Source organism: Pelobates fuscus, chromosome 12 (assembly GCF_036172605.1).
Source record: "Pelobates fuscus isolate aPelFus1 chromosome 12, aPelFus1.pri, whole genome shotgun sequence".
NCBI classification, from domain to species: domain Eukaryota; kingdom Metazoa; phylum Chordata; class Amphibia; order Anura; family Pelobatidae; genus Pelobates; species Pelobates fuscus.
Window position 1 is genome coordinate 31,620,994 of NC_086328.1, and position 21,099 is coordinate 31,642,092.

The window sequence follows — 21,099 nt, forward strand, 5'->3', positions numbered from 1 at the left end:
TCTGCACAGTCCATGCCACTGGACCACCAGGGAATGCCATATGCCCCCCTCCCTGGCCAGGTAAGAAGCGGGGGGGGGGGGGACTAAAACATAATTTAATAAAATATTAATTATTTTTTTTTAAATGCCCCCCCTCCCCCCTTATACACACTTAGCATACCTACACAAACACTCACTGCACACACACGCGCACACACACTACACAAACATACATACAGTACATAAACACTCACGGCACAAACACATACACTCTGCATTTACTATACACACTCTGCATTCATTATATACACACTAAACAAACACACACTGCATTCACTATATTTACATTACACAAACACACACAATGCAGCCACTATACACATTACACAAACACACTGCATTCACTATACACACACTGCTTTCGTTATATACACACTACACAAACACATACTGCATTCACTGATCAAATATGCTCACTGCATCCACTACACACACACACACACATTCTTGAAAACATCAAAAATTCTGACTAGCATGTATATTTGTGCATTTACTTTAAAGGGACGCAATAGTCACCTGAACAACATTAGCTTAATGAAGCAGTTTTGGTGTATAGAACATGCCCCTGCAGCCTCACTGCTCAATCCTCTGCCATTTAGAAGTTAAATCCCCTTGTTTATGAACCCTAGTCACACCTCCCTGCATGTGACTTGCACAGCCTTCCATAAACACTTCCTGTAATAGGAGAGCCCTATTTAGGCTTTCTTTATTGCAAGTTCTGTTTAATTAAGATTTTCTTATCCCCTGCTATGTTAATAGCTTGCTAGACCCTGCAAGAGCCTCCTTTATGTGATTAAAGTTCAATTTAGAGATTGAGATACAATTATTTAAGGTAAATTACATCTGTTTGAAAGTGAAACCAGTTTTTTTTTTCATGCAGGCTCTGTCAACCATAGCCAGGGGAGGTGTGGCTAGGGCTGCATAAACAGAAACAAAGTGATTTAACTCCTAAATGATAGTGAATTGAGCAGTGAAATTGCAGGGGAATGATCTATACACTAAAACTGCTTTATTTAGCTAAAGTAATTTAGGTGACTATAGTGTTCCTTTAATAAAAAAAAGATGCAAAAAAAAAGAAATAAATAATAAACGTGTTCAGGTAACAGTAAATTTGTGTAGAAATAGTTTATTTTTTTAAAATGGTAAATGTACTGAATTTCGGCATCGGTAAGTGACCAGTTATCAGCCTAAAAGTTCACAGATTATCGGTATCCGCTCTAAAAGAAAAATCAATATCAGTCGATCCCTACACCTTGCAATAGATATCCGCCTTCATAGATTGTAAGCTTGTGTAGGTAGGGCCTTCCTCACCCATTTCTCTAATTGTAAAGTGCTGTGTAATATGTTGGCGCTACATAAATGCTAATAAATAAATGGTTGTTACCATCCGCAGTGTCTCTTGTGTCTTCCATTGCTATACCTAATGTTCTAAAGAGGCAGAGTAACAACATTGATTTATTGCTGTACCACCCACAATAACCCACACAGAAACCCAAGTATTCCAATCTCATGGATTTCAATAGTGACTTATTTTGTTTTTTTTCCCTTGTTAGGTGGAAAGGATTGTTGACAAAAGGAAGAACAGAAAAGGAAAATGGGAGTATTTAATTCGGTGGAAGGGTTATGGGAGCAATGAAGACACCTGGGAACCTGAGAATCACCTACTGCACTGTGAGGAATTCATTGATGAATTCAATGGACTCAATATTTCCAGAGACAAACGAGCCAAAGTGGGCAAACAGGCAGTTGCTGCTAAACTGTTACGTGGGTCTTCCATGGATAAAATTTCCCATAGATCTGCAGAACCTGGGAGAGGAAGAGGAACATCTCACAAACGCCGGAGGATACACCATATTTCAAAGCAGAAGAAGACATGCACAACAAAATATTCTTCTGGAGACCGGGCTGCAAAGACTGTTTCTTACAGAACTACACCAAGTGGGTTACAGATAATGCCCCTGAAGAAACCCATGGAGAATGGTGATCTTGATTGTCATAATGAGCCAAAACATTTTGAGAATGGTTCAGAGCAAGATAAAAATGACTTAGACGATGACAAAGGAAAGCAAGGTCTACCAAGTGGGTTGGAAGTCTCAGGCTCTACGATCGTGAATGGACTAGGTATGTAGACAAAATTGGGTTTTGTTGGAGAGTGGGTGCCCAAATCCCTAGTGTGAATTGGTATGTTGCAAAGGTATCTCTCAAATTTTCGTTGAGGGTTGGGCTGCAGGGGACCAAGAATCTCTACTGAGCTGTAAGTAAACCATTTAGCCGTGAAGTGGGGCTATATACACACTATAACCACTTGAATCAGATAAAGCTATGGTGATAATTTAAATATATCTTTATCTAATTGTCATTAATTGTCATAAGTTAGCTTCTTATGTAGCCTCAAAATAAATTTTTTAAGAAGCTTTGAAAAATGTAATCATGGATCCTGTAATTCTAAATGTTAACACTATTTCAAATTACTGCACTTTGTCAGTTGAAATAACAACTCTGAAAGTTAGTAACTTTAGAGGTTAATAAAAGCATGCTGTATTTAACCCCTAAAGGAGGGGGACTATGTATATATAAATAAAAATAATACGAAATATACATATATCCATGTACAAAATTACATAAATAATTATATAAATATACACATATACTTCAAATATATAAATATGCATATATATTTAAATTCTACATGTGTATTTATGTAATACTTTTACATAATTAAGTAATTTTATTGATTGCAATTTGAGGGACCTATGTCTTTGGGGACCCGGCAATCGCGGTGGGGGGGGACTCACCTGGCATCCCAGGGAGTCCCCCTGCTGCCGTTCCGGCCCTCCTGGGCAATGTGATCGCGAGGTCCTTGCGAGGACCTCACGATCACATGGGCGACATAGCCGTCCACAGCAGTGCCAGGGGGAGTGCCTGTAATTACAGGTAGTCCCCCTGCTGCCTGAAAAAAAGTTAGAATAAAGTTTAAAATAGTTTAAAATAAAATTATATCTAAATATATATATATATATATATATATCTCAAAATACACATAGAATATTGATTATATATAACTATAATTATATGTAATATAAAATACGTAAAAAAATTAAAATAAATAATTAAAAAATATATATGGGTGTAATTTCGTTGTAACTGTATTTTGATATGTATATATATATATATATATATATATTCAAAATACACTTAGAACTAAACAATATATATACATAAGTAGATACGTATATATATATATATATATATATATATAATTCTATGTATATATTTATGTTATATTTTTACATGGTTACGTCATTTTATTAATTACAATTTGCGGGAGCTGCCTGATAACCCAGGTAAAAAGTCCAGAGAATTTAATTTGCTAGCACTATATTTAACCCTGTAACCTGCCAAGACATCGTAAAACCTGTACATGGGGGGGAACTGTTTTACTCCGAAGACTTTGCTGAACACAAATATTAGTGTTTCAAAACAGTCAAATGTATTACAACGATGATATCATCAGTGAAAGTGAAATTCTGTGCATTTTTCACACACAAATGGCACTTACAGTGACGATATAATTGTTGTGATACATTTTACTGTTTTGAAACACTGATATTTGTGTTCAGTGAAGGTCTCCCGAGTATAACAGTACCCCTCATGTACAGGTTTTATGGTATTTTCAAAAGTTACAGAGTCAAATATAAGGCTTGTGTTTCAGTTTTTTCACATTGAAATTCGCCAGATTGGTTACGTTGCCTTTGAGACCGTATGGTAGCCCAGGAATGAGAATTACCTCCATGATTGCATACCATTTGCAATAGTAGACAACCCAAGGTATTGCAAGTGGGGTATGTCCAGTCTTTTTTAGAAGCCACTTAGTCACAAACACTGTCCAAAATTGGCGTTAAAATTCGTTTTTTGCATTTTTCACACACAAACAAATATTAACACTAACTTTGGCCAGTGTTTGTGACCAAGTGTCTACTAGAAAGACTGGACATACCCCATTTGCAATAATTTGGGTTGTCTATTATTGCAAATGGTATGCTATCATGGGGGTAATTCTCATTCCTGGGCTACCATACGGTCTCAAAGGCAACGTAACCAATCTGGCAAATTTCAATGTGAAAAAACTAAAAAATGTAACATTCTATGTTTGACCCTGTAACTTCCCAAAACACCATAAAACCTGTACATAGGGGGTACTGTTTTACACGTGAGACATCGCTAAATACAAATATGTGTATTTTATTGCAGTAAAAGCAAGCAGTATTCTGGCATTCACAGTTAAAATGTAATGTAAAACTAAAAAAATAACATTTAGTATTTTCTCCCATTTTTTTTATAATTTATTCATATTAAACTATGTTTCATAGTTAAATATTTAATGTTAAATGAAAGCCCTGTTTCCCCTGAATAAAATGATATATAATAAGTGTGGGTGCACTTAACCCCTTAACTACCGAGGACGGTTCAGGAACGTTATCGGCATTTTAGCATTGCCAACCGCTGACGGTCCTGAACCGTCACAACGGTCTTGTGTACTTACCCGATCGCCGTTGTTCCCCATAGCGGATTAGGACCCCTGTGGCCATGTGATCGCTTAACAGTGAGCGATCTTATGGTCACAATAGGTGTCCATGTGTCTGCCTGCAGGGGGACTGCCTGTGCTGACAGGCAGTCTACCTGCTAGTGTAAAATAAAAATGTTAATATAAAAAAAAAATAATTGTGTGTAATTAATATATATATATATATATATATATATATATATATATATATATATATATATATATATATATATATAATATAATGTCATACTAAGTGTATTTTTATATTAATATGTACATATATTAATATAAATATACACTTATAATTAAATTACACACGTGTATATATATATATATATAATAACTATATATATTATATTATTGTAAAATACAAATAAGTAAATTAAAAAATTATATCTATGAAATTTTATTCTAGCTGTATTTTGATATTAATATATATATTTATATCAAAATACACTTAAAACAAAATTGTATATCTATGTATATATAAATAAATAAAAATAATACGAAATATACATATGTCCATATACAAAATTATATAAATATACACGTAGACTTCAAATATATAAATATACATATATATTGAAATTCTACATGCGTATTTATGTAATACTTTTACATAATTAAGTAATTTTATTGATTGCAATTTGAGGGACCTGCCTGCCAACCCAGGCCAAAATTCCAGAGAATTTAATTTGCTAGCACTGTATTTTACCCTGTAACTTTCTATGACACCCTAAAACCTGTACATGGAGGGTACTATTTTACTTGGGAGACTTCACTGAACACAAATATTAGTGATTCAAAACAGTAAAACATATGACAGAGATGATATTGTCAGTGAAAGTTACTTTTTTTGCATTTTTCACACACAAACAGCACTTTTACTGATGATATAATTGTTGTGATACATTTTCCTGTTTTGAAACACTAATATTTGTGTTCAGCAAAGTTTCCCGAGTATAACAGTACCCCCCATGTACAGGTTTTATAGCGTTTTTAAAAGCTTCAGGGTGAAATATATGGGTTAAATATTTTTACATTGAAAATGGCCAGGTTGGTTACGTTGCCTTTGAGAGCGTATGGTAGCCCAGGAATGAGAATTACCCCCATTATGGCATACCATCTGCAAAAGAAGACAACCCAAAGTATTGCAAATGGGGTATGTCCAGTCTTTTTTAGTAGCCACTTAGTCACAAACACTGGCCAAAATTAGTGTTCACTTTAGTTTTTTACTTTTTTCACACACAAACAAATATGAACGCTAACTTTGGCCAGTGTTTGTGACTAAGTGGCTACTAAAAAATACTGGATATACCCCATATTGAATACCCTGGGTGGTCTACTTTAAAAAAAATATATGTACACGTGGGGTGTTATTCAGAGATTTATGACAGATAATAGTGTTACAATGTCACTATTGATACATTTTAAAAATGTATGTTTTAAAAACTGCAATATCCTACTTGTACTTATAGCCCTATAACTTGCAAAAAAAAAGCATGTAAATGCTGGGTATTTTTAAACTCAGGACACCATTTTGAATCTATTTAGCAGTTTTTTGTCATTCGCTTTTGTAGATGAGTACAAGATTTTTCAAGTAAAAGTAAAAAAACATGTACTTTTTTCAATTTTTTTAATCATATTTTTTTTAAATTAAATTACATGAGATGATATAAATTATAGTATGTAAAGAAAGCCCTTTGTGTCCTGAAAAAAAACAATATATAATTTGTATGGGAACAGTAAATGAGAGAGCGGAGAATTACAGCTAAACACAAACACCACAAAAGTGTAAAAAGAGCCCTGGTCGCAAATGTACAACATTGCAAAAACAGTCCGTTCCTTAAGGGGTTAATATGAAAGAGGTGAATTACGGTTGAACAGACATATAGTCAAATTCCAGGTTTTGTTTACGTTTTGTTTTGATCACAACGTGTACATTTGGCTCAGTCCTTAAGGGGTTAAAAGTAAATATTGAACTCCATATAAACTCCATATGAGATATTACAGAAATAATGAGGCATAAATGTGATTCTTTATTGAACTAACTTGCATAAGCCCACCCAGAATCCTTTGCAGTGGTATCATGCTGGAAAAGCAAGTCTTATGGCTTGGCTGGTGTGCAGATCTGTGTTTAACAATGTATGAAAATATATATATATATATTAATATAAAAATGATTGGAAATTACCACACTCCAAGGACTTGATGATAGTAAAAATAAAATATAACTTTTATTCGATATCATTTAAAAATATCGACATTTCAGCCCCAATACATGGGCTTTTATCAGGATGGCAAGCACCGGGCAATTACTTTCTAATCCAGGAGTGCAAGCATCTTGGTTTTCATATATATATATAGCCTTTATTTTAGAAATGTATGATTTAATTGTATTTACTGCATGTGGACATAATGTTCAAATGCAGTATTCTTTTTATGTTCTGTTAATTTCTTTGAAAGCTGCACTGCTTCTTTTTCAGGAAAGTAAAAACAATGTGACAGCACAATTAGTTTTTTTTGTAGCCATTTTATTTATTTAGGTACAAATCAGAAAAAATGTGTTTTTATTTTTTACATCTACAGGTGAATCTTTGCCAAATGGAGAACTGGATGCTAATGGTTTGGTTAAGCGAAAATTAGATGTGGACAAAGACTACGCTTTTGATAAAAGATTAAGATACAGTGTTCGACAGAATGAAAGTAACTGTCGGTTCCGTGACATTGTGGTGCGAAAAGAAGATGGATTTACGCACATCCTTCTGTCCAGTCAAACATCAGACAACAATGCCTTGACACCAGATGTAAGAGATTCCCTGTCGTTCGGAAATTTAGCTAGTGTTGGGGTCATGGGAAGGAAATATGTTACAGGAATGGTTTTAAGTAATTTTAAATTCTAGTGATAAGGGATAGTCACCAGGTTCTGCATAGGGACTCCAGCATGCCTCAACATTTACTTGACCGCAATAATTAAGATTCTTGAGCAGTGCATTATCAAACTAATGTTTGTAGTAGAGGAAGCAGTGTTCGAGAAGGTATTGGAAGTTAAAAGTTATTAAAAGAGGTTAGTGGTGTACTGGCAAAACCATTAACAGATTTATTTAACCAATCATTGTTAACAGGAGTAGTCCCAGAAGATTGGAAGTTAGCGAATGTTGTGCCCATTCACAAGAAAGGTAGTAGGGAAGAGTCTGCCAACTATAAGCCAGTAAGCCCTACTTCAGTAGTGGGGAAAGTAATGGAAACCATGTTAAAGGATAGGATTGTCAAACATCTAAAATCACGTAGATTTCAAGATCTGAGACAACATGGGTTTACTTCAGGGAGATCATGCCAAACTAATGTTATGGATATTTTTGATTGGGTAATTAAAATAATAGATCAGGGTGATGCAGTAGACATTGAGTTGTGTCAGCTTACATTTAATGTGGATAAGTGCAAGAATATTTGACAGAGTCCTAACCTCAACATCTGAGGAAAGGGATTTAGGGGTAATTATTTCTGATGACTTAAAGGTAGGCAGACAATGTAATAGAGCAGCAGGAAATGCTGGCAGAATGCTTGGTTGTATAGGGAGAGGTATTAGTAGTAGAAAGAGGGAAGTGCTTATGCCATTGTACAGATCACTGGTGAGACCTCACTTGGAGTATTGTGCGCAGTACTGGAGACCATATCTTCAGAAGGATATTGATACCTTAGAGAGAGTTCAGAGAAGGGCTACTAAACTGGTTCATGGATTGCAGGATAAAACTTACAAGGAAAGGTTAAAGGAACATAACATGTATAGCTTGGAGGAAAGACGAGACAGGGGGGATATGATAGAAATGTTTAAATTCATAAAGGGAATCAACACAGTAAAGGAGGAGACTATATTTAAAAGAAGAAAAACTACCACAACGAGAGGACATAGTCTTAAATTAGAGGGACAAAGGTTTAAAATAATATCAGGAAGTATTACTTTACCTGGAAGGCTATTCCATGCATCCACTACCCTCTCAGTAAAGTGGTAGATGTTAACACAGTAAAGGAGTTTAAGCATCCGTGGGATAGGCATAAGGCTATCCTAACTATAAGATAATGCCAGGGACTAATGAAAGTATTTAGATAATTGGGCAGACTAGATGGGCCAAATGGTTCTTGAGCCCTGCCTGGGGGGGCAGGCAAATGTGCAGCATCCCCATTACTGACACCAATACGCACACACAGATACATACAGACACAGATGCACACACACACAGATACACATACAAACTGACACAAAAAAAAGAGTATCACAAGAAAAGTGTTTTTTTCCAATGAGGTAATTTCCTGAGAAGTAGTGTTTTCCCTTTAAAGATTAGCAATGTTTATAAACGGGTACCTGTTTATAAGCAGATGCAAACCTATTTTGAGGTTAAGAGAATATTATCAGAGTATTGCATTCCACCTGAGTTAAAACAATCTACCGTATATACTCGAGTATAAGCCGACCCGAATATAAGCCGAGGCCCCTAATTTTACCCCAAAAAACTGGGAAAACTTATTGACTCGAGTATAAGACTAGGGTGAGAAATGCAGCAGCTACTGGTAAATTTCTAAATAAAATTAGATCCTAAAAAAAATATATTAATTGAATATTTATTTACAGTGTGTGTATAATGAATGCAGTGTGTGTGTATGAGTGCAGCGTGTGTGTATGAGTGCAGCGTGTGTGTATGAGTGCAGTGTGTGTATATGAATGCTGTGTGTGTGTGTGTGTGTGTGTGTGTTGCAGAGCCTTGGTGGGGGGTGGGCAATTTATTATTTTTATTTATTGAATTTAATTATTATTATTTTTGTATTATTATTTATTATTTTTTATTATTACTAATTTTTTTTTTTCGTCCCCCCTCCCTGCTTGATACATGGCAGGGAGGGGGGCTCTCCTTCCCTGGTGGTCCAGTGGCATTGGCAGTTCAGTGGGGGGGGGGGGGCGGGGCTGTGGGGGCTGGCAGAGCTGTAACTTACCTGTCCTGCAGCTCCTGTCAGCTCTCTCCTCCTCCGCGCCGTCCGTGCAGCTCCCTCTGCAGGACAGGTAAGTTACAGCTCTGCCAGCCCCCCTCTCCCCCAGTCTGTATTATGGCAATGTAAATTGCCATAATACAGACTCTGACTCGAGTATAAGCCGAGTTGGGGTTTTTTAGCACAAAAAATGTGCTAAAAAACTCTGCTTATACTCGAGTATATACGGTATATATATTTTCTTTTTTTTCAATATATAATTTTATTGATTTACAAAAAACTAAGAAATTGGTAAAAGGTAACAAACATTGAGGAAATATCCTCATTTGAAAAACTGTTGTATAAACATATGTATGTTATAGAATCTACATCAAAATTTGTAACATATAAGTATTATTAAGTAACAAACTACATAAACATATGTATATCTTCCGGACCAGCTTTGGTCACCTTTAACCTTCTTAAGGACAAGTGACATGTGTGACATGTCATGATTCCCTTTTATTCCATAGTTTGGTCCTTAAGGGGTTAAAACAAAGTATCATAGGATCAACTATAGTTACATTCATATTTTAAGCTTCACAGTCATTAGAAAACCTTCTGTTACAAGATGCATGGGTGTGTGCTGCTAAGCATGGTTTATGATAATAAAACATTCTGATAACAATTAGGTATTTGAGTAAACGGTGTTACCGAAGAGACTTTCAGTTACTGAAACAATGCTTGCAAAGGATATGCCATGGGGTGGGCTCCTGTTTTGTTAGATATATAACATATCAGGTTTCGATATCTTGCTCAGGTATGATCCTAATAAAATTACACTTACAGTTTAAAATCACCTTAGGGGTCGGGGGGAGGGAGTATAACTGCGAGGTGATAAATAAGGTTGATAAAGCAGGAATTGAGTATAGTAGGGGGAGGTGGGGAGAGGGTAGATAAAGTTAAAACAAGTAAAAAGTTATAATAAAGTAGTTATAGTACACTTAACTAAATATGTTATAGTCATAAGCTGATAACTGACTTCCTGTGCACAACATTAATTCGTAAGTTACGAATATATATATTTTCTGTATATATTTTATAACTACGAGATGGACAATTATATAGCAGAGACCACCATATCCCGAATCCACATTTTCCATACTCTGGTTACCACTGGGAGCCAAATCCCCCTTTGTTTTCTAAGAGCTATATTAGATATAATATAATAAATATATTTAATGCCCAAAGACATCACAGTGCTCCTCCAATAAAACTAACGTAAATACGGTGTGTATACTTTAGGAGATGTGTCTAGAATTCGTGCACATGTGCCAAATGGGTGTGATTTCATTGGAGCGTATGGGATCTCTGCACATAGGCAGCTGGGTCATGTTCCACTTGGCCTTTAAAGCCACTAGTTGTCAAAACACAACTCCCATTATCCTCGGCTATGTGAATTACTAGTTAAGGATCGTGGGAGGTTTTCTGTTTTTTTTTTCTTCTTTTTAAAGTTTTTGTGCCACATTTTTTAGCTTTGTATTTAAGAGTGATTTTCAGGTACAGACTACACAATTAGTCAAGGCAAAAATTGTGCTATTTTGGGTGCAAATTGCTACATTTTTATTTCTATTTATTTAGAAATATGCCCAAGAATAGAACCTATTTTTTTTTCTTTTTATTATTATTCTTTTTTTTTTTTTTGCTTTGATACATATCTCCCTTTATTTTAATCAGTATGCTACGTCCATGACTATTTAGTACTGCCACAGCACATTAGAAAATAAGAAATGTATCTGGAAAGAAACAGATCCTGGTTTCAGACCTAGTTATTTGTAATGAGACCAAGAACACATTACCTTTCTCCTTACTCTAGATCCGCATACAGCCCAGTGTTTTCATGTTTGGGGGGGGGATGGGAAGGATAGTAAATTGTAAAGGGATATTCAAACTGAACATAGTAACAAGCCAAGCCTCACAAACACAGTATTAAATCCCTTGAGCTCTATGATAATAGTATATAACACCTCTGGGTTTAAACGCACAGACCCACCTGAGACCGAAACACATTTGAGCTTAGAAGAAAACTGTTTAAATACAAGTAACCCCTTTTAAAAGTAACGTAATGTTACCCGGGCAACGTAATACCCCGGGGGTTCAAGCTCTGTCGTTACTGCTTAGAGATACACGAATTTACAGACACTCGGTTCTTTGTTCGTTTTATGATATAAATATATAGTTTGTGCTTAAGAACACATTTGTAATAGTGCCATTGCCAGCTTCCCAGCTTTACTCGATTCTAACATTCCTCTGTGGTGTGATCACTATGCCACCTTCGGTGGTATTGCTTGTGACAACGTGAAATTGTGTACTACTAAATAAAATGAAAAATCTAAAAAAAAAAATACCAATTTTTTTTTTAGCAATTCTAGTAATTCTTCAATGAAAATGTACATTTTCAATAAATTTCATAGAAGCGCAAACATCTTCACAACTAGCTGATCTGATTCTAAAAATGCATAGTAATACATTCTCTTAACGTTTAAATTGGTGCAGTGATATTTTTAGTTTTTGGTGCCTTGTTATTCAGTCTCTATTACGGTAGCACGCTTAATCCTAGCTCAGATTTGTGGTGGTTAAAGCAAAAATTGGAAAAATTCTTATTTAGACTGTGTTCTGCTTCCGGATGCTGCAGGTTTCCCATTGACGGTTGTGTCTGTGTGTTACTGGCTTCTATCCTGGAATCATCGATTTACACAGCGTTATTCTCTAAATACAGCATGTTAAAATCCAGTATTAGAAAAAGAGACTTTTTCCAAATCCGCCAGTTTTGTCAAAACTTTAAACCCAATGTTTTCGCTGGTACCAGTAGGAGCTTTTGAACCCCCTACCTCAGCACCAACATATTTAACATTTATTTTTAACATTGGTGTTTCTGAAGTTTAATTGGTACGCTACCATGGTAGGAAAAATAAATTTTACTCCCCTTTATCCAGAACGATGCAGTTGCTCCTCCTCTGTGTAGATGATATGTGGTTCTTTATGGAGGGGACCAACCTACAATGTGCCGCATTTGCCGTGCTTAGCCAATCAAATGTTTCTCATGGAAAAGCAATGTTACTCTGTAAGAAGAATTCCCAGTGTCTGGCGTCAGCATGCTGTGCGTGACGACTCTGAACATGATCGCCTTGAAATTATTTAAAGGACCACTCTAGTGCCAGGAAAACATAGTGCCAGGAAGAGTGCCCTGAAGGTGCCCCCACCCTCAGGGACCCCCTCCCGCCCGGCTCTGGAAAGGGGAAAGTGTTTAAAACTTACCTTTTTCCAGTGGTGGGCGGGGAGCTCTCCTCCTCCGATCCTCCTCTTCTCCTCCCCGTCGGCTGAATGCGCACTCGCGGCAAGAGCTGCGCGCGCATTCAGCCGGTCACATAGGAAAGCATTCATAATGCTTTCCTATGGACGCTTGCGTGCTCTCAAGGTTAACCCTAGAAGGACCTGGCACCCAGACCACTTCATTAAGCTGAAGTGGTCTGGGTGCCTAGAGTGGTCCTTTAATGTCTTTAGAAGGAAGTTCCTCTAGTGGCTGGTTGACAGACTCTAAATGCACTCTGACTGAGAAATGTAAACGTTGCTGTTTTTTCACAAAAAGGTGATGTTTACATTTGTCAGACCCAGGCAGTGTTTTGCACTAAAGTAAGAATTCAAAGTGAATTTAAAATGAACAAAAGCAAATGTGATTCTTGTGCAAGTGGCATAAAAAATGGCCAACGGCAACTTCAAAACTAACGTGGGCTTTCCCCTTGTGCACCACCTCCGATAAATATAAATTGATTTCAGTGTACTAGTGGGGCGCTTCTATTTACTTACCCTTTATGTTTAGGGTTTTAATTGCCTTGTGCCAAATGAAAAACAAAAAAATAAAAACTACAATAGTGTAATACAATTTAAACACACCCTTGCAATAGTGTATATATATCATGAGTTGGAACTACTCACAGACGTTGGAGCCTGATATGATGGCTCAGATTAAGGTTGCACACCATCTAAACAGCATCTTTTGTTTGGTAGGCCCAGGAAAATAGATAAAAAAATGAACTGGATGTAGTGTATCATCATTAGCCGAGCATAATCACACTTGAAGCATATTTATTGTGCTTGCTTGGTTCATAGATAACTGGTATAGATAGTGGCTCTAGGTATATTGAACTTGTTTTGGTAATGATGATATCCCTGCTCTCCCGATATCAGCAACTCAGAGGCAACCAGAAAAATAGATATCCATAAAGGATTAGCATACAGCTTATAATTTATTAAATAAAAACAATTTAAAAACAAATGAATTAGTAGTATCCATAACACATTTTGCCCAGGGGTTTTATTAATTTGGATCACAGCTGATAAAGCCCTTTAATGAATTTAAAATTAATTTTAAGTTCAAGGTCAATAGAGTCAAACTGGAAATATTCCCTAAATCAACTATGCTTCCCATATGACTACTTTGCCTTAAATTTGGAATTTGAAATTCACTTTCGATTCTCACTGTTGTAAATAGCCCTGAGGGTCTATGGATCAAAACCATTACATATATTTACCTTGCTACAAATTAGGGCAATAATGACCTAATATAAATATATATATATATATATATATATATATATATATATATATATATATATATATGAAAATTTTTGCTTTATGCTATATTAGGGTATTGTTTTTTTGTTTGTTAGTTGTTTTTTTGGGTTTTTTTTACGTAAGGGCACTAATCTTTAATACATAAATTAAATTTGCACTATTTTAAAATGAACATTTTCTTAGGTTAATATGGGAAGCCAGATAACCTAATGGCAGTATGTAGATGTATGGAAGTGAAGCCCATGATTTCAACTAGTGTCATGACCAACTTAAAAAAAAAAAAAAAAAAAATTGTGACTCTTGCTAAACCACGACCATCATGCTTTAGATTCACATACGCCATAAAATCATGCTTTTCTCTGTGTGTGTGTTTTTCCTTTTCAGATAATGAAGGAAGTACAGCGAGCACTTTGTAACGCTTCAACTGATGACAGCAAACTCTTGCTCCTCAGTGCTGTCGGGAGTGTCTTTTGCAGTGGCCTAGATTATTCATACCTCATCGGGAAGTTATCAACAGACCGCAGGAAGGAAAGTTCAAGAATCGCAGAAGCAATAAGGTATCTAGCGTTCGTCTATGTTTGGCTGTTAGCTATTTATGTTCCGTTTAAGCAAGAGCATACCGAAATTATGGGTGAGTGAAAATGGTGACTAGTGTTCATAAAAATTGAATTAATTGCTATGTTTTGTAAAAAGGTTCAGAAGTTTTTTAGAAGTTAAAGGAAGACTCCAAGCACCATAACCACTTCATACTGCTGTAGTGTTTATGGTTCCAGTAGTGCCCTGGCATTCTTCTAGTGGAGCCTGTCAAAATATTTGAGAACTGTTAGACAACTTACCATGGGTTCTAGCACCGCATCTGGTCTTCTCCTGCAGGAGAGGCTGGATGTCTTACCTAAGATTAGCTGGTTCATTGCAGGCTTAGAGTTCCCTGCTTATGCTGTCAGTAAATAAGCACAGCCCTGATTCGCTCACTGGAGAATGCAGAAGCAAGGCGGCAGCCATGGGTGCCTGGCAGGCCCAGGCAAATTGTCAACACATTCAAAAACAGTTTGACAAATTGCTCTGGGAGCATCCCAGGTAACTCATGGCATCATAACGACTACAGTGGAATGTAGTGGTTATGGAGCATGAGGGTATTCATTTAAAATACAAAATGCTAATGGAATATTCTATATGATGATTGCCCTACTACCAGAGAGTAAGGGAATTTTGTAGTGGAGTAGAATTTCTGGGAATCAATCTGGACACTAGTTTCATAGGACTCCTTTTGTCAAGCCATTAAACGTTTTTTTTGTTTTTTTTTATATACATTCAGAGACTTTGTGACTGCCTTCATCCAATTTAAGAAACCTATAGTGGTTGCCATCAATGGTCCAGCTCTTGGCCTTGGAGCATCTATCTTACCCTTGTGTGATATAGTATGGGCAAGTGAAAAGGCCTGGTTTCAGACTCCATATGCCACCATCCGTCTAACACCCGCCGGATGTTCGTCATACACGTTCCCTCAGATCCTCGGCGTTGCCCTGGTAAGTTTTCCTTCAGAGTTCATCTTCGTATGAGTGCTTTTCCACCCAAGCCCTGCCTTTCCACCTTTCTGTCAAGGTTTTTTTTTACAATTTCTTCTTACAAGTGGGAAATTTCAGTGGTCAGATTTCATCCAAGACTCTATCCTTCAGGCAAACGAGATGCTGTTTTGTGGAAGAAAGTTAACCGCACAGGAAGCGTGCAGCAGGGGACTCGTCTCCCAGGTATTTTGGCCTACAACTTTCAGCCAGGAGGTGATGCTACGAGTAAAAGAAATGGCTGCCTGCAGTGCTGTGGTAAGCTATTTATACCTTTCTAGGACTTTGTGTGTATTTTTTCGTATGGTAAACAGCTGTATCTATAATTGTATCCATGTCATATATTGTAGAATTATTCACTCTTTCTATATGTTACATGTTTTGTTTTCTTCTCTACTCCCTTGTTTTCAAGCTAATGCTAATTTGTGAATGGAAAACATTATTTACTCTTTGACCCTTCTTCCTGAAAGGTAATAAATATCCGTTAGCGTCAAATGCTAAAGCCCTCCTCGTTTTTTGTCCTCACAACTCCTGATTGGTCACTTGACTGTTGGCTGACGTTGGCTCAGCTGTGGATCAGCGTATTTGTATATCTGGGACAGACATCATTGGCAAAGGCCAAACATTTAAATAGTCCCTAGGTTTACTCAACAGTACTTACAAAAAAAAAAAAAAAAATTGTAATCAATTTTTGCTATATCTGTAAGTAGCATTTCTGTGTAGGACTCTGTAAGTGCACCCTAATGTTTTAAATAAGAACATGGCGGCATTACACATATATACAGGACTGAAAAGATCTGCTGCTAACGTCTCGGTGCCAAATACCACAGGACATGTTCATATATATCACAAAAAGATTGTAACTAAATGTATGACATCAAATTTATTTTTTTAATAAAATCAGCAAAATCTGGTAAACGGTACTAAATCAGTAGAAAGCAATCCCTCAAACAGTGAAAGGTCTGAAAACTGAATACGAGGCTAAACTGAAAATTGGATATTGAAATATGCAAATGGGATGTGTGACCAAAAATTGAAAATTGTTGACCTAGTGTCTGTGCTAGATCAGGCTAGCACTACATGTGCCCAAGTGCTGCTCCTCTATGGGCCGAATTTCCTCCATCAGTGGTTGTATACGATTGCTTGTATATTTGCTGATGTATTCTGGTGTCTTTCTTTGGCAATCGACCAGACATGAGTCCTACATTTTGACTCTACCACCAGTTTCCAGCCAGTTGAAAGGTATGATAAATTTCTCTTTGATGGCTATGGTGAATATTGCAAATATGACTATTTGCTCCAGCTTTGTCTTGATAACTGTGACCATATAACCTGTGTCGCATTCACCATCTGAGATTAATGGAACTTTCTGGTCTAATATTTCACATATAGAACTTTGTCCAGATTTGCTCTATGTACATATGTTGCTTTGTTAAGCTTTCCATTTTGTATCCATGCAGGTTCTGGAGGAATCCAAATTTTTGGTGAGAAGCTTTCTCAAGTCTGTTCTGGAAGATGTCAACGATCGGGAGTGTCAGATGTTGAAGCAGTTGTGGAGCTCATCTAAAGGCTTGGACTCCTTATTCAGCTACTTACAGGACAAAATTTATGAAGTCTAACCTCATTAGTTGAGCAAATCCAAGGTGATTTCTCTCCGACTTTTAAACCTGCGGTGACCTTGAATGACGTTTGTGACATTGTCTCTTTGAGTTTAATAATTATGCAATGAGGTATTCCACAGAGTCTTACTGCTTCCACTTGTAGTTTATTCTTCATTCTTTAATGGAAACAAATACTGATGTAGTCTTTCTCAACCAAGATTTCCTGAATATTGTAACAATGTCCTCTTGGGCAGTCTTATCCCATTCCATACTCCAGAAGCACCTTTTGCAGTCTAGACATTTTTCATCTGTACTAGATGATTTTGTTCGATGTGTGTGAACAATATGTGGACACGTATGCTGTTTGGCCTGCGAATCCATTTGAAGTAATAATGTGAGAATTGCACTTTTTTATGTATTTTTTTTAATTATTTTCTTGTACTAAAGTATTGAGTATTTTGTGTAAATAATATATTATTTTCCACGTGGGGAAAAAAAATACAAAAACTTTTTTTTTTTCTGTTTTCGTCTATAAATTGTAACTAATTTATTTACGTTTTGCAATCATCAGCTATTTAAAGTCGCATTTGTAGGTTTTTATTTAGATTTTTTTATTTATTAGTATTTTTATTTAATTATAATTATTTTTCCATTACTCCAATGTGTTCGCACATCCTATAAACGCTTTTTCTTTATTTTATTTTATTTTTAACATAGCAATATTGCTACAAAAAAAAAAAACATTTTCTTTCATTCTATTTTAGAAATGTGAAAAAGTACTATCAGATTGTTAAAAAACCTATGTGGATCATAAATGTATCATCTCCAACCTTTCTATAAGAAAAAAATGCTATAAAAACTTTTTTTTGTTCCAGCTTTAATCAAACATTTTGTTTTTCTAATAATTTTACATTTAATTTGTTAGTTTGCCCTAGGGTCCGTCTCCTGCAATGCAGACATATATAATTTTTTATTTTATTTATTTTTTTGCTAGCCAATATATAACAGAGGGGACACCTGTATCTCTTTGCGAAAGGGGTCTTCACCGACTGAAATCTCTGGTGTTTACACGCCATTAAATCCATTGAATGAAAATCTACAATGTACAGTAGTGTACATTTTAATGTTTTCTATCTGCAGTGAGAGCTTCCATAGGTTCTACTGGCATGGATATAGAATGGAGACAATGTCAGAATACCTATGTCATCACAAGTGCACGCCAAGACAAGCTTGGAAAATATATGCAAAATGACAATACTATATTTTTTACAGAATACTTTTGAGACTTGGTATCAATCAGCATTTAAATGGGTTGAAATGCACTTAGTTTTAACATATCCCTGTTTTTGTTTTTTTCCATCAGTGCCATGTTCAAAACTGGGACTTAATAAAAAGAAAAATATGCTAGCGTTGTCTCTTTAAATGCATTGGGTGATTTTTTGGTTTTGTGAACGAAAATATTTTGATGACAGTTGTGTGCAGCCTTTGTTGTTGTTTAAATGGAAGATGCAATGATGGAATATGGCCACCTCATAGGATTTCTCTTCTACAGACCCTCTGCTTGCCAATGGGATTTGTTAAAAAAAAACATATCTTTGTCCATCTAAATATTTTTTTCTCTTTTCTATGGGACTGTGGAGAAGACTATTCTGTAGATCTCCTAAACTAAACTTTGGTCCGAAAGTTCCAACATCCTTGTATACTATGGACTGCCGTCCAGGGTCCTGCAGATTGAACTGTTAAAACTAAATATTTTCATTGACCCAACACTATTTTATAGACAAATAACACATTATTAGTTGAGCTATATATCACCCTTTCGAGCTAGACAACCATTAATGTCAGAGTTCTGCCTAGTAAAATCCTGGCCGTTGTGGTTTAACATGCTGCAAACAAAATAAATTTCTAGGTTGTGGAGAGAGAACTTTGAGCTAGGACTTTACTTTATACTTTTTATAGTGTAACATAAAAATAGAGATTATTTCTATTTGTCGAGTGTGCTAAGATTTAGTAATTTTACAAGGCTGGTAGGTAAGCATCCTGCATCCATGACTTGCTTCATTGGATAATTAAGTTCTAGTTTGGAGCTTGAACTGTTTTCTCTTCCCTGTCAGTAAGCAGAAGACTACCATGCACCATTTTATTCTGGCAAGATCTTTTCTGATGACACATTTTGGGAATCCATGTTTCATGTATCATTTCAATTAATTGTTTTAAGTCTTGTCTTGTAGTATCATACCATTAAATAGTGTTATCACGCAATATCTAAATGAAACTGAGTGCACTCTAAAATATGTAGATTAAATGGATTTATTGTCCGTCATTACAATCACTAAATAAAGTAACATAGAATACTATTAATAGTCCATTTAAGTATACAATCAAAATGCTGGATGTCCAACCATTACAAAGATCAAGTAGGGGCCACAGCAAAATGCCAATTGACAAGGGTAAATACCCAACAGTCCAATTCTGAGCCAAACTACTTCTAAGGGAAGCTGAATATGGTAAACATGAGTCCACAAAAGGAGACTTTGCTGTGAGGATGTCAACCATTGTTGGAAACTGTTATCATCTCCCAGAATGCAGTCTTGGTTTATACCAAAGTTCTAGTTACCTATAAAGTCCATAGGAATCTGTGGACTTTGAAGAAGATCCATATCCTCTCATTTAGACATCCTTTGGCACCACATTTAGATCTTGTGGATTTTACAGGTAACTAGAAATTTGGCTGCATTTTGGGAGAAAATTCCAGTCTCGTATGCGGTTTGTCATCCTCATTTTGTGAAATCAGGGTTCTCTGGACTCACTTTTAAGTGGTTTGGCTTACGGCAGAACTATTGTGTATTTATCACCAAAATGTGGAGTGTTGGTGGTGACTCTGCATGTTCTTCTTAGCGGTAAGGCATCCAGTATTTTGGTTTTTATATTATTTGCATTTTACATCATTTTTAATATATATATATTTTAAACACATTCAGTTTTATTTCTTTTTGAATATTTACAGTCCTTTTATGCCTCATATGCCTCAATTCTAGATACCTGCCAACCTGACCCGATATTAAAAATATATCTAGCAAAAATACCCTTATTTGTACATGTATGTTTCTATACTATAAACACCCATTCTGAACTTATGGGCACATATGAACATATATCACATTTGTTCAGTCATATGGCAGTGCATATTTACTATCCACCATGTATAGACGCATTGCAGTCACCATTCGTAAGATTTGTTTAGATTTGTGTCTTATTTAATTATTTGGTTATGCGATACATTCCATGACCCAATTCAATTTTGTGTAAAATTATTCTCATGGAAAATAGTGTTTATGTTCTATTAGGAAATAGAGCATACCAAATTGAGAATCACAAGCAATCCAGTAAATGTTACTAGTCTCATTTTGGCTAGACATACAAGAGCCGTAGTTACAAATGTCGGTATTTACATCAAGCCCAGAATTCAGAGCACCAGTTGTCCAAAGACTAGGTGGATATCTTTCTGGTTAATAGGATGTCCATTGTAGTGCAGCCTGAGTTTATGATGTCCAACACCTTTTTGAGGACCTAAAGGAAGCATAGATTAAACGGGTCAGTGATGCCCTTTTTATCTACTATCGTTTTTGTGATCTACAATATTAAATAATAGAATGGAAAATAAATATTTTGTTTAAAAAGATGTGTTGGGAATGAGCAAACTGGTAAATCCATATTAACAACGTTTCTAAAATTA

At 35.9% G+C, this 21,099-nt stretch overlaps 1 protein-coding gene across 1 annotated transcript in view; it reads left to right on the forward strand.

Moving 5' to 3' along the window:
• Positions 1 to 17,847, forward strand: part of CDYL2 (chromodomain Y like 2) — a 63,597-nt gene extending 45,750 nt beyond the window's left edge. The window contains exons 2-7 of the mRNA XM_063437257.1: positions 1,593 to 2,160; positions 7,193 to 7,410; positions 14,585 to 14,757; positions 15,516 to 15,726; positions 15,877 to 16,020; positions 17,223 to 17,847. Of these exons, the coding sequence (XP_063293327.1) occupies positions 1,593 to 2,160; positions 7,193 to 7,410; positions 14,585 to 14,757; positions 15,516 to 15,726; positions 15,877 to 16,020; positions 17,223 to 17,381 (1,473 nt within the window). The 3' untranslated portion in view covers positions 17,382 to 17,847. The remainder of the gene's footprint in view (positions 1 to 1,592; positions 2,161 to 7,192; positions 7,411 to 14,584; positions 14,758 to 15,515; positions 15,727 to 15,876; positions 16,021 to 17,222) is intronic.
• The last annotated feature ends 3,252 nt before the right edge of the window (positions 17,848 to 21,099 follow it).